General features: G+C 36.1%; 1 protein-coding gene across 1 annotated transcript in view; it reads right to left on the bottom strand.

Annotated features, from left to right (window-relative positions):
* Cap-G (Chromosome associated protein G) overlaps positions 1-12682 on the bottom strand; it is a 29373-nt gene that overhangs the window by 9274 nt on the left and 7417 nt on the right. Inside the window, exons 9-15 of the mRNA XM_088267230.1 lie at positions 10003-10187; positions 7920-8102; positions 6684-6809; positions 3999-4112; positions 2334-2589; positions 1170-1285; positions 150-267 (exon numbers count right to left, since the gene is read on the bottom strand). Coding sequence (XP_088123356.1) covers positions 150-267; positions 1170-1285; positions 2334-2589; positions 3999-4112; positions 6684-6809; positions 7920-8102; positions 10003-10187 — 1098 coding nt within the window. The remainder of the gene's footprint in view (positions 1-149; positions 268-1169; positions 1286-2333; positions 2590-3998; positions 4113-6683; positions 6810-7919; positions 8103-10002; positions 10188-12682) is intronic.

Here is a 12682-nt window from a genome sequence, read left to right as displayed (position 1 = left end):
TTACTATTTAGTGATTTTAAAACAAAGTTACATTTTAATTATAAAATGAAACAAAGTTAGTGATTCAAATATAAATTATATAAATAAATTCTTGATAACTTGTTTTTTAAATATGTATTTTCATCAGAATCATAGTAAATGAATATTACCAGTGGCCGGGTTGAACCACAGAAGCAGAAGTCGGCTGATCAGGCTGGAGGAAGAGAGTCGTCCCGCCATCAGGAGGCGGCACAGTCCCTCCACCACGACAGCTCGGTACTCCGAAGACTGAAACACGCACCACATCATATAGGGGTGTTCATAGTACTTAGGGTGGTAATAGGACTATTAATATGTTTGGGGTCTATGATAGAACTGTTTTTGTCGCGCACGGGTGTGATGAAAGGAGTTTGCATGTATCAACACATTTCGGACAGGTATTTTTTACGCCTCTGGACTGCTGGCGACGGGATTTGATAATTGTGTACATATCGTAGTCATACAGGAGAAAGTGACCAAGTGCATTTTCTACAAAAACGTGATCAACTGCATTGATGTTTATTTTCTTGCCAAGCAAAATTGACTTAAATGGCCCTCCTGAACATTTTACGTTTTGTTAGTTGGTCACTTTCTCCTGTACGACTACGATATAGTTAAGACCTTAACATTTTGTCTTAACATAACGTCGTTAGGTACAATTGGTACATTATATTAATTTAAAGACATGAAATAATTCCTTGTTTTCTGACATTAAAATGAGGGTAGCGCAGAAGGTAAAAATACCCTTCCCATTTTAAGGTGGAGACTGACCGTAGCATTTCTTCGTAACGTAACACGTTACTATGCGAGCATTCAGGCAGTCAGTACAGTGAGCCGAGCGCTCCATCTATAGTTACGGATGCTCGCTGATGCTCACCGCAAGCGATGTTACGACGTTATGTACGAGTTATGTTATGTTATAGGACAATGGGAGCTACGTGGAGCCGGAGGCTGGGTTTCTAAAAATTTGGTGTATGCTATTGTTTTTTAAATTCGGTGGTATAATTTGGGTGTTGTAAAATTTGTTAGGGTTTAATCTGTCGGATGGATCCGAGAATAACAGATGCTGGAGATAGCTGTTAATTTAATTTAATCAGATCAGGTGCTGAGTCGGGTCTGACGGTAAGCTGTGAATTCAATTGTAGGGTTACCTCGCTGTTCATCAATCCCAACAAAAGTTCAATGATGGTGTCGTGAGTGGATGGAGATCCTGACATATCTTCGCTATCACTGGTTTGTTCCGGAATCACTTCCGGCTCTTCATCTTCTGTAAAAAAAAAGATAAAAAGATATTTACCATTTTAGTGCTGAGATTTTTTCTAATATTGCATTTTTTCTTTTCTCCTAAAAGTCATATGTCCGCCTCCGTGGTGTAATGGTTAGCGCGTTTAGCTACCGTGCTGGAGGTCCCGGGTTCGATTCCCAGGGGGGGTCGAATAAAAATGAGTGATTTTTTCACTTTAATATTTATTCAATATTACCCTGGACTGGTACCTGAAGTGGAGGGCTGATCACCTTTCCTTCATGTGTTAACGATCAAGATAACACTGCTTTTATGTGATGCAGCGCCTATGCGGATGAGGGTTTGAAGAAGAAAAGTCATATTTGCAAAAATGGTCCTTTTTATTAAGTGTTATAAATGAACAATATTTTTCTCAAATATTAGATGTAGTATACTATTTTCTGAAATAATAATATCTGGAGGTCCTGGGTTCAATTTCTTTGGAAATAAAAATAAAAAAGTGATTTTTCACTGCGTATACATAACATAAATTTAATTTCACCCTGCACTGGTACCTCAATCAAGCGCAAGACTGATCGCCTTGCTTTTATATAATTGATGGATATGTAATTGTAACACTGGGTCAATGAGATAACAAAAATAAGATTTAAAAAAAAAATAAGAAAAATAAGCTATTTTTGTAAAATTTAGTTACCACAAGAGATTTAGTGCCTTATGCAAAGTTTGATACGGATAAGCTTTGAACATACAAAAAGTTATATTATTTATTGATTCGGCATTAACTTTGTGGAATGACATGATTATTTTATTAAAATTAAACACTTGAATATACCACTTTAATGAGTTTTATTTATATATACGACAAGTTTCGAAAACAACAGATGTTTTCATCTTCTGGTACAAATTAAAACTAACAAACAAAAATGTATTTAGGTGTATATATAGCTTAATAAATATAGGGAAGGGAGGGGGGTTAAGGAACAAGATTTTTTGTAAAAGGAAACAATAAAACTCATTAAAGTGGTACATTCAAGTGTTTAATTTGAATTAAATAGAAAAAGTTTATGTGTACCTTCAGAAGATTCGCTGTCACTCCCCCAGATGTCGTTCTCGTCCTTCTTCTTCCTCTTACTCTTATTGGCTTTGGACTTCCGCTTGGACTTATTGACGGACTTCTCCTTGGCGGGCAGCTGTTCCTCGGCCGGCTGTTTGGTTTTGCAGCCGTCATCGGAGCCAATGTTGAAGATCTTCACTCCGTGGACGCATATCACGTCGATAACCGACTTCAGGGCGATGACGAGGAGCTTCTCGTTCTCCATATCTATGAACTAAAAATATTTTTTGAAAATGAATACAGCGACTTAATGTGAACAAGGGCTGTTCTAAGAGGTTATTTGCACACTTTATCATATGGCAGCAAGATGCCTACTTTTAAGAATGTTCCAGATATACCAGGGTGGCGGTATCTTTCAATAATTCTTAATAATTTTTTCAAACCTTCTCCTTCCTGCTAAATCTTTTATTTTACACCATACCCTTTTTTTAATCTCTAAATGTTTTTTAATAGTTTTATAACATAAATGTGGAATTGTTTAATTGGCTTTTGTTTTACGTAACTATTTTTGTTAATGTAATGTAATGTTTATAATTCGCTCACTCCTTTCAAGAACGTCATAAATCAAAAAACTCGATTTTTCAGGAGAACGTTTTTAATGTTTTAAAATATAACACTATGTATTAAAAATAGATATCAAGCCTTTTATTGAACTTTTTACTGTGCAACAGATCTTTTTAGGTAAAACCTGAAGATTTTTTCTCCATTTGAAAAATATTTAATATATTTAAAAAAATTATTAAACAATACATTTTCTTCAAAATGCAAAAACAACATTTTCTGCCCTGTAGCGGGTAAATATTAAGTTAAAAATATGCCGCTTTTGCTGGAATATAGTACATTTTCTGGGCATCCCGAAAACATGCACAACTGAAAATTGGCGATTTTTTATTTATGATGTACTTGAAAGGAGTGAGCGAATTGTTAATGCCACTATTGTTTATTATATTATTTTTTTATATGTAAGCTGTACAATTCCCGAATAAATGAAAAAATAAAAATAATAATAACTGATACTGGAAGAAGATGTCCATTTCCACATTGCAATATTGGCAATGACTTTTTTCATGGTTGTGAATTATTATCATAGAATACTACGCATTCCTGTGCAACATGTATGTGCTCCAAAAAGCGAGAGTAGAAATACAGTCGCTGACTGGTGTCCTATCTGGAGCATGTGCTTACATACGAGAGAAGTACGAGCTATTGCACCTAATAAAAGGCAAAATAGAGGGTCGACGAGGTGTGGGCAGAATGCAGATCTCCTGGCTTCGGAATATACGAGATTGGGCAGGGATCAGAACAGTTGAGGCGCTGTTTAGAGCTGCCCAAGACAAGGACAATAACTCTCACGTAATAGTCGATGTTGGGGGGGATCTGACATGATACGCACAGAAGAAGAAAAATAATTATTATTTTTTATAATGAACGAAAAATGTTAAAAATTAAAAAATTGTAAAATATTTTACTGCATTTTAATATTGAAATTAAGATTCGGAATCGTAAGTAAAATAAGTCTGCAAAACATTTTTTCTACAACCAATAAATAGGAAATGGGTACAAAAATATACACAAAAAATATTGATACAAACGAATATATTTAAAATGTAAAATAACACTTACTTGCGAGAAGAAAAAAGCTTTCTGTTCCTTTGCAAACTCTTCGCTGAGCATGGAATATAGTGCGACAGTCTGCAGGGCATTTTCTCTTATATCCATATTCTGGTACAACTCCACCTGCAAAATCATCATATTCTTTACCCATGACCGGCACAGAGTCTATGACACCTATGATAATGTCTACCGTTCATCTGGCACACAGTGTGTGACAGCGCAGTGGCTAAAATCCGTAAAATGAACTTGTATTTACTGAAGGTCTAACGGTAAGTAATATTTTTACTGAATTTAAAACGTTGTGACTGTTTGTGCCTCCGCATTTCGCTCTTGGGATGTTGACTCCCAGCTGTCTTTCCATCTTTTCGGAGGTCTGCCTGGGTGTCTGGGTCCTTCAGGGTTACCTTGAAGGGCAACAGGTGGAAGTCTGTCTTCAGACATTCTGTTTATATGTTCAAACGTTATTTGTTAATGGTAAAAAAAAATTATGAGGCTTATGTATGTAGTTGGAAACAGGAGAGAGGAAGACTGAGAAAAACTTGGTGTGATCAAGTTTTTCAAACACTTGAAAATGGTCAGGTCACGAATCGGAAAAAATGGCAGATTTCTGCGAAATGCATGACTGTAGAACAGGCTAAGATTGTTTGTAAAAATAGATGAGTTTAGCATTCTATTTACAACATTTTGAGTGTGTCAAAATACTTGTTTACAAAATCTGGATTATCTCCAATTACAGGAGTTATTTTCATATTATTATTTGACATCTCATCAAGGATGAAGAAGAATATGGAAGTCTGGGCATTTACGGGGCTGACTACTAATATCATCGCACAATATCTATCAATTTCATCTCACCAATAGATGTCTCTAGTGAAGTTCTAGTGATTCAAGAATAATGTTTAAAAAATTGATTCATATACAAAGAACATCCAAGAATTAGAGTGTGTCGTTGCCAATAATGGGTAGAATTGGTGAATGTTAAACGTGCATAAAGTGATCACTTAAACCAGCCTGTGACGGTCGTCAGCCCCGTAAATGCCCAGACTTCCATATTCTTCTTCATCTTTGATGAGATGTTAAAAAATAGCATTCTATTCTCTCTGCTAGCCCCTGCAGGGAAGCAGCGCTATGGTTAATTAGTTAGTTAGAATGTCATGAATATGGTTTTCTTTGTGTATTTTGCCTTTTATACAATGAAAACTAATTTCTATTATACTAAGTGTTCTTTTTTTTAGATTGATCCTTCATAAAACTGATGGGAATTCACAACCTCTTTTGGTGTGTCCAAATCCTTTTTCACGAATTTGGGAGTTAAGTTTACATTTTGACATCTCAACATAGATGAAGAAGAATATATGTCTTCTTGAGATCTATGTTGAGACATTGAAACTATAAATGAAACACTTGTTTTTTTTAACCATTTGAGTATTATATATTTTAACGACTAGTTTTGTAAGCTACAGATGCAGTTGCTGGATTGAAGCATCTGTAACTTCCGAAACTAGTTGTTGAAAAATATGATACTCAAGTAGTAAAAAAACGAGTGTTTTATTTATAATTTAACCATGTCTTACCACAAAAGTGAATGCCAAAACAGTAAATAACATAAACTAACTAACTAACCATCACGCCGCTTCCCCGCAGAGGTGGGCAGAGAGAATAGAACGCCACACCACTCTGTCCTTGCAAACATTCCTCGCCTCTTCCACGTTCATGCATCTCCTCATACATACTCGCCGATTGTTTCGACTCCTAACCTGACCACTTTCAAGTATTTGGCATTCCTGATAGTGCCAAGTTTTTCTCAGTCTGTTGTTGGGTCTCGGTCGGTTGTAAGTTGCCAGTAAATAACATGAAGTATTGAAATATGAGAATTTTCCTTAACAGCATACTCGGCAGGCATGGCAAATCCAACATGAACACTTTTTATTGTTGTGATTTTGTCCCATGCCAAGTTGGTAGGTTGCTCAAGGTGTCAGACTACAATGCATCATAGTTTTTAAAAAAAAAAAAATTCAAATTATTTATTTGGCAGTCACCCAGTGAAAGGATGTTTCTGCCAGTGTCAAGTATTATTTTTGTTTCATTCATTCAAACCCTTATCCGCTCCCCAATGGTGCATAGGGCACTGCATCATATAAACGCAGTGATATATTGATCATTAACACAAGAAAGAAAGGTGATCAGCCCTCCGCTTCAGGTACCAGTCTAGGGTCATATTAAATAAATATAAGAGTGAAAAAATCACTTAAATTTATTTGACCTCCCCTGGGAATCGAACCCGAGACCTCCAGAACGGTAGCCGAGCGTGCTGACCATTACACTAAGGAGGCGGACAAACAAAAAAATAAATAATAACAATTCATACAAAATTTATAGTTTAAAGGCGTTTAGCTTTATCACTTTAGAAATTATGCCTGCAATTCTGGAATTAGTTAGCTTTTCGTTTGAGATATGGTTTAGAGCTTCTTATACAGCTACGCACTCAGTTGTGTAGCTCGATGTTTCTTCTGTCAGTTTAAATAACTCGGATATATGGAGAGAACTATAAAAGAAAGCTGCTCGAGTCATTTTCTCTTTTTGAGCCATCTGTGTATATTATGTTGTGATCTACCCACCGTTCATCAACCACCTGGTTAAACATTATCTTTATCGTGTCAGAATTTACCCAGTCCCGAGAGTTTTTATAGTTACCTCGAGGTTTTGGAAGAGAGATTTCAAAACCGGAGTTAGAGTAGTGATATCCGCAGTGTCCAGCAGCATGTTCAGTATCATCAGGCACTTGTTCAGGGTGTCCGGATCGTTTCTTTTCTCCCTGACCTGCGATAATAGCAACATTGAAGGAATTAATATAAATAATGTATATTGAATGTCCGCCTCCGTAGTGTAATGGTCAGCACGCTCGGCTACCATTCTGGAGGTCCCGGGTTCGATTCCTAAGGGGGGGAAAATAAATATAAGTAATTTTTTCACTGTAATATTTATTCAATATTACCCTGGACTGGTACCTAAAGCGGAGGGGTGATCACCTTTCCTTCATGTGTAAAAGATCAAGATAACACTGCGTTTATATAACGCAGTTCCCTATGCACCATTGGGGTGCAGATAAGTGTTTAAAAAAAAAAAATGTATATTGAAAAAAAAAAACAAGACACTTTGCTACCTTGTACAGTTTTTTGAAGGTTTTCATTTATTTCCGGTTAAGCGAATGAATTAATGACATTTATAAGGGCCTTTTTTTTCTTCATAATGGCCGTAGTCAATTTGCACATAATGTATATTACATGCGGTAAAAAATAATATGTTTTCTCTTTTAAAGTATATTATTGGTTCGAAAAGTACTTATCTAAACAAGGATAAACATATCGTAGTCGTACAGGAGAAAGTGACCAACTACCAAAACGTAAAATGTTCAGGAGGGCCATTGAAGTCACTTTTGGTTGGCAAGAAAATAAACACCAATGCAGTTAGTCATTTTTAACAAGTCAATATATTATACTTCCAAGATTAAAATTCTTTGGGAATAAATTCAGGGCAATATTAAGCTAGTAAGATATCAAATAGTCAATGATCACGTTTTTGTAAAAAAATGCACTTGGTCACTTTCTCCTGTATGACTACGATATAAAACAAGGAATTATGCATTAGCCTGAAATATTGTAATTATTATCGCTTTATAGTTAGGAAGTGACATATTCCAAGTATCGATATGGTTCGCGAAATCCGGCTGTTATTTTTTTATTTTTTTATTTTTTATTTTTATTTATTTATTTATTTTCATAATACATAGATACATTCAATATACATATTCATTTCATATACACATTTATTATACGTATTACGGCTCTTTAGGCATGGCCTGTGTTGAGCCGAATATTACAATCAAATATACAGCATATATATAATATTACAATCAAATATACAGCTTACGATTTCCACAGCGGGCTGCTTCTGTTTGGCGACTTCTTTGAGATTGGTGTTGATGTCGGCCAACTTCTTGGCCAGCACGTCCACCTTCTCTTTGCATTCGGCAGCCAGGACAAAGTTCTGCGCACGGACGGCGTCTTCCTGCTCCTCTTGAGCCTCGTTCAAGGCCACACGGAGCTCGGCTCTCTGAAAATCAAGAATCATCATTATCATTGCCCAAATAATCCATACTAGCTGCCTGTAACCAATGTGCTCAATGTGAACGGAATTTAAAATTTTTTATTTATTTTTATTTATTTTATTTGTTCGCAAATTGTACAGCTTTACATATAGAAAAATTATAAGATAAACAATAGTTACATTAACAATAATAAACATTACATTACATTTACAAAAATAGTTACGTTATAAAAAAAAGTCAATTAAACAATTCCACATTTATGTTATACAAGTATTAAAAAACATTCAGAGATTAAAAAAAAGGGTATGGTATAAAATAATAGATTTAGCAGGAAGGAGAATGCAGTCGAGATAATGCAGTCAAAATGCGACCCTCAGACGAATGTGTGGCAAAACGATGTTTGATAGATGTTCGAATGATGAAATAATGGAAGAATGTAAGGCTGAGATAAGCATTATCGATAAAATTAAGAAGGGTGTGTCGAGATGGTTTTGACATTTGGAACGTACGAGTGAAGAAAGAATGGTTAAACAAATTTATGATGCGAATGTAGTTGGAAAAAGAAGCAGAGGAAGACTTGGCACAATCAGGTATGTCAAATACTTGAAAGCGGCCGGGTCAGGAGTCGTAATAATCGTCGGGTATGTATGAGATGCATGAATGTAGAAGAGGCGAAGAATGTTTGCAAAGACTGAGTGGTGTGGCGTTCGATTCTCTCTGCCTACCCCTGCGGGGAAGCGGCGTGATGGTTAGTTAGTTAGTGTATGTTATTCACTTTGTGGTAAGACATGAATAAATTATAAATAAAACATTAGTTTTTTTACTACTTGAGTATGCTGAGTCTGAGAGCTGGATGATGTATAACATCTACTCTAGGCAACTAGAAACTGCTGAAATGCGAATGCTTAGATGGTCAGCTGGAGTGTCCCTTAGAGATAAAACAAAGAGTTTGCGCATTCGTGGAAGCCTGGCTGTAACAGGCATCAATAGTAAGGTAGAGGAGTGGCGATTAAGATGGTATGGGCACATAGGACGTAGAGAACCTGAACACATTGTAAACGAGGCGATTGCCATGGATCTTCCTCGAAGGACATCTAGAGGGAGACCATAAAATACATAGATGCTACAGAAAGATAACATGATTCGAACGCATGGCCTAGGTGACGTTGTATTTGACAGAAGGACCTATAAACTGAGAACGACTTAGGCTGACCCCAATAGTCTACTGATCTTATCATAAATTGGGATGGAGCCAGAAAGAAGATTATAGTGCTAAGAGTCGAATTTTCGACTCTCTAATCCTACTACAAAATTTCAGAGGGTTGAATTTTCGATTCATGTTTTTAGCGGTTGACCTTGGCAGTTGTATGTGAAAAAATAATAATAATTTAGATAATTTTTATAGCGCCATTTTCGTAAAATACTACCTCAAGGGTGCTTATAAAGACTTGGATAATAATAAAAATAATAATAGTAGGATGATAATGATAATAAAAAAAAAATTCAATCAGTCTCGGGGCATAGAGTGGGCTGAGTCTGGAGCGGGGAAAAGATGAGCCGAAAAATTGTAACTCCTTCCTCTTGATCCTCATGGGCTGGAGAATGGCCAAGGTGTTGGGCAGGACGCCTTTCTGAGCGATGATCACGCTGGAGAACAGCTTGTTGAGCTCCTTGTCATTGTGGATGGCCAACTTTCAACTTTTAGACTAGCACAGTTCAAACGGGACTTCGCTTTTATCCTCTTTTGCCGCCCTTTCGTGATCCGACATGATGGTTTCGTGTAAGTGACTATTACAAATTATTTGGTTAATTGTATTGACAAATTAACAAATAAAAATATTTACACATGGAAAAATACTTTTGTGTTTACACTTAAATGGACAAAAAGATGAAAAACTGTCTCACCATGATTTTGGTTTCCGTGGACTCCTCAGGAGTGGCCGGGATGGGAGTCTCGGTCTCGGCGGGCTCGTGTATCTCTGAGATGATTCCGGCGACAAACTCTATCCTCTTCTTGGCATCCGGCACCACCAAGTCGATGGCCCTCATGATGGCCCGAATTACATCCACGTCCAGGGGACCGTGGTTACCTGGGAACAAATAACAGACTAAAATACCAACAAATGACTATGATGTTGACTACAGTAGAATCGCGATATAACGAAATCCAAGGGACCAAAAAATATTAATTCGTAATAACGAATTCCCACATATAACGAATTTTTTAAAAATCTTACTTAGTATGTATATGTTGCACGCCGTTGCAAAAAATGTTGCGCGGCTTTTCAAAAAGATCGCAAGTTCTGCAAACAAAGGAGGAAGGGGGCCATAGGGAACTGAATACCTACATATTTTCACTTGTTTTCTTATTAACCTTACGGTGATAAAAGTGCCGCGGGAATCGATGATACTCGTTTGTATTTTGTACACAATATGAGAATGTGATTTTAAAACCGGAAAAACGTAAATATTCCTAGTTGCTTTTACTGGCCATATTTAAAGTTGAAATATAACAATTTTGTAATGTTGGGTCTGGTAAATATGTATCTGAAAATGAGAATAATAACATCAAATATAATAATAATAATATCACAAGTAGCCGCCAAAGCCGAGAACGAGAACGGCTTGCGCGCTACTGACGGCCAGTGTTGTCAGACGTCAAAGAGTAGTTTTCGATATTGAGATTGCGAAATTACGAGACGGCGAAAAAAAATTTTTTTCCAATATTTACGCGATGAATTTTTTTTCGCCGTCGCTAAAAATTTCCTAAAATCCGTTAAAATTCCGTTACAATCCTTCAAATTCCGTATAAAACGGACAAATTCGTATTTGTCCAAATTTGTCCGTCATATTTAACATTCCTAGTTGCTTTTATTGGCCATATTTAAAGTTGAAATAAAACAATTTTGTAATGTTGGGTCTGGTAAATGTTATTCATAATTTCATTCATTTGCGGTGACGGAAATAAATAATTTGTAAAAAAATCGGGAATCAAATCCTAACATAAAATCGTAAAAATACACAAACGTTTCTGTGTTTGCGCGTGTGGCGTGCTTTGTAAGTATGCGTGCATGTCGTACGTCGTAACACGTCACTCCGCTAGTCCAATAGTGTGCAGATTGTCTTACCCGACACTACGCCCCACTTAGGGCGCTTGTCCACTACCCGAAATTCCGTGTAATTTTACTGTCCGGCACGTCAGTTAGCGTTTTAAAATGACGATTGGCTTGGATTGGCTTGTGCTCTTGATCGGTGCGTGAACACGTTGCGCGTAAATTCGATCGTAAAATCGTCGTTTTAAAACGCAAACTGACGTGCCGGACGGACGGTAAAATTATTCCGTGTAGTGGACAAATGCCCTTACGATGTAGATAAAAGACGGATGCAATTTGAGGATTATTATTGTCAACAGAATCATTTCATTGAGATTGTAATTTGAGAATTATTATTGTCTACCATTGAGATAAGCAGGTGGACTGATTATGGGAGAGAATATACTTGAGAATTTTTATGGCCTACAGAAATAATTTCATTGAAATAAGAAGAGAGATTATAACTACGTCGCCTACTTTCAAAATCCGCCAGATCCATATAAGTCGATTTTACAAAAAAAAAATCCAAATTCTCCGGATAACATTTATGTTTCAAAGATTTGTCTATCTTTATATAAAATATTATAAAATAGAGAATTTTCCCATTTTTTGGAAAGTTTTTCAGTACTCAAAAAAAAACACGAGACACAAATCGATAATGACGTCATCTTAACTTTTGACCTATCTCCGCTCTCTGATTGACCGATATGGGTCAGAAGGCAAGTTTCATGAATATATCGGAATTTTTAAGTATTTTTTAGCGGGGTTTTCAAGTATTTAAAATTTTTGAACAATAAAACCCACAACTGGCATTCCGATAGAGTATTTATTTTAAAATCTTATAAAACTGGATCTAGCGGATTTTGAAAGTAGGCGACACAACTAAAGAATTATTATTGCTAAAGTAAATCATTTCACTGACTCATTGACTCTAATTACTAATTACTCAAGCTGATGGGATATTGTATTGAATTACTTTTAAAAATCGCCATAAAACCATCCGCATATGGTGCGGCGGCGCAGCTTTGAAATATTTTTATCTTAACATTTTTTTTATTTCGGCGCGGCGCCGCGGCGGCGCGGCTTTGAAATATTTTTATCATAACATTTTTTATTTGTTATAAATTTACTTAAATGTATTGGCATTTTTTCGTACGGGACAAAAGTGATTTTGTTATACATAATAACGGGATTTCGTTATATAAATGCATTTTTGTATGAAAAATTAGTTTTAGGGAATAAATTTGGTTTTTTTTTTCGATATACGTCATTTTTCGATATATCGCGATTACTTATATCGCGATTCTACTGTATCACTTTTGCCAACAAAGGAATAAAAATATTCACAACATCTGTCTTTCTCCACAGTGAATCAAGTGAATCTCATCTCACCTCATTCTTCATCTATGTTGAGATGTCGAAATGTAAAAATAACTCCTAAGTGAAAAATACAGATTTGTGAACAAGGTTTTGGACACACCCAAAATGTCATG

Source organism: Brachycentrus maculatus, unplaced genomic scaffold (assembly GCF_059751285.1).
Source record: "Brachycentrus maculatus isolate JH-2025_06_01 unplaced genomic scaffold, ASM5975128v1 h1tg000285l, whole genome shotgun sequence".
In the NCBI taxonomy this organism is placed as follows: domain Eukaryota; kingdom Metazoa; phylum Arthropoda; class Insecta; order Trichoptera; family Brachycentridae; genus Brachycentrus; species Brachycentrus maculatus.
This window is presented reverse-complemented; position numbering and strand designations above follow the sequence as displayed.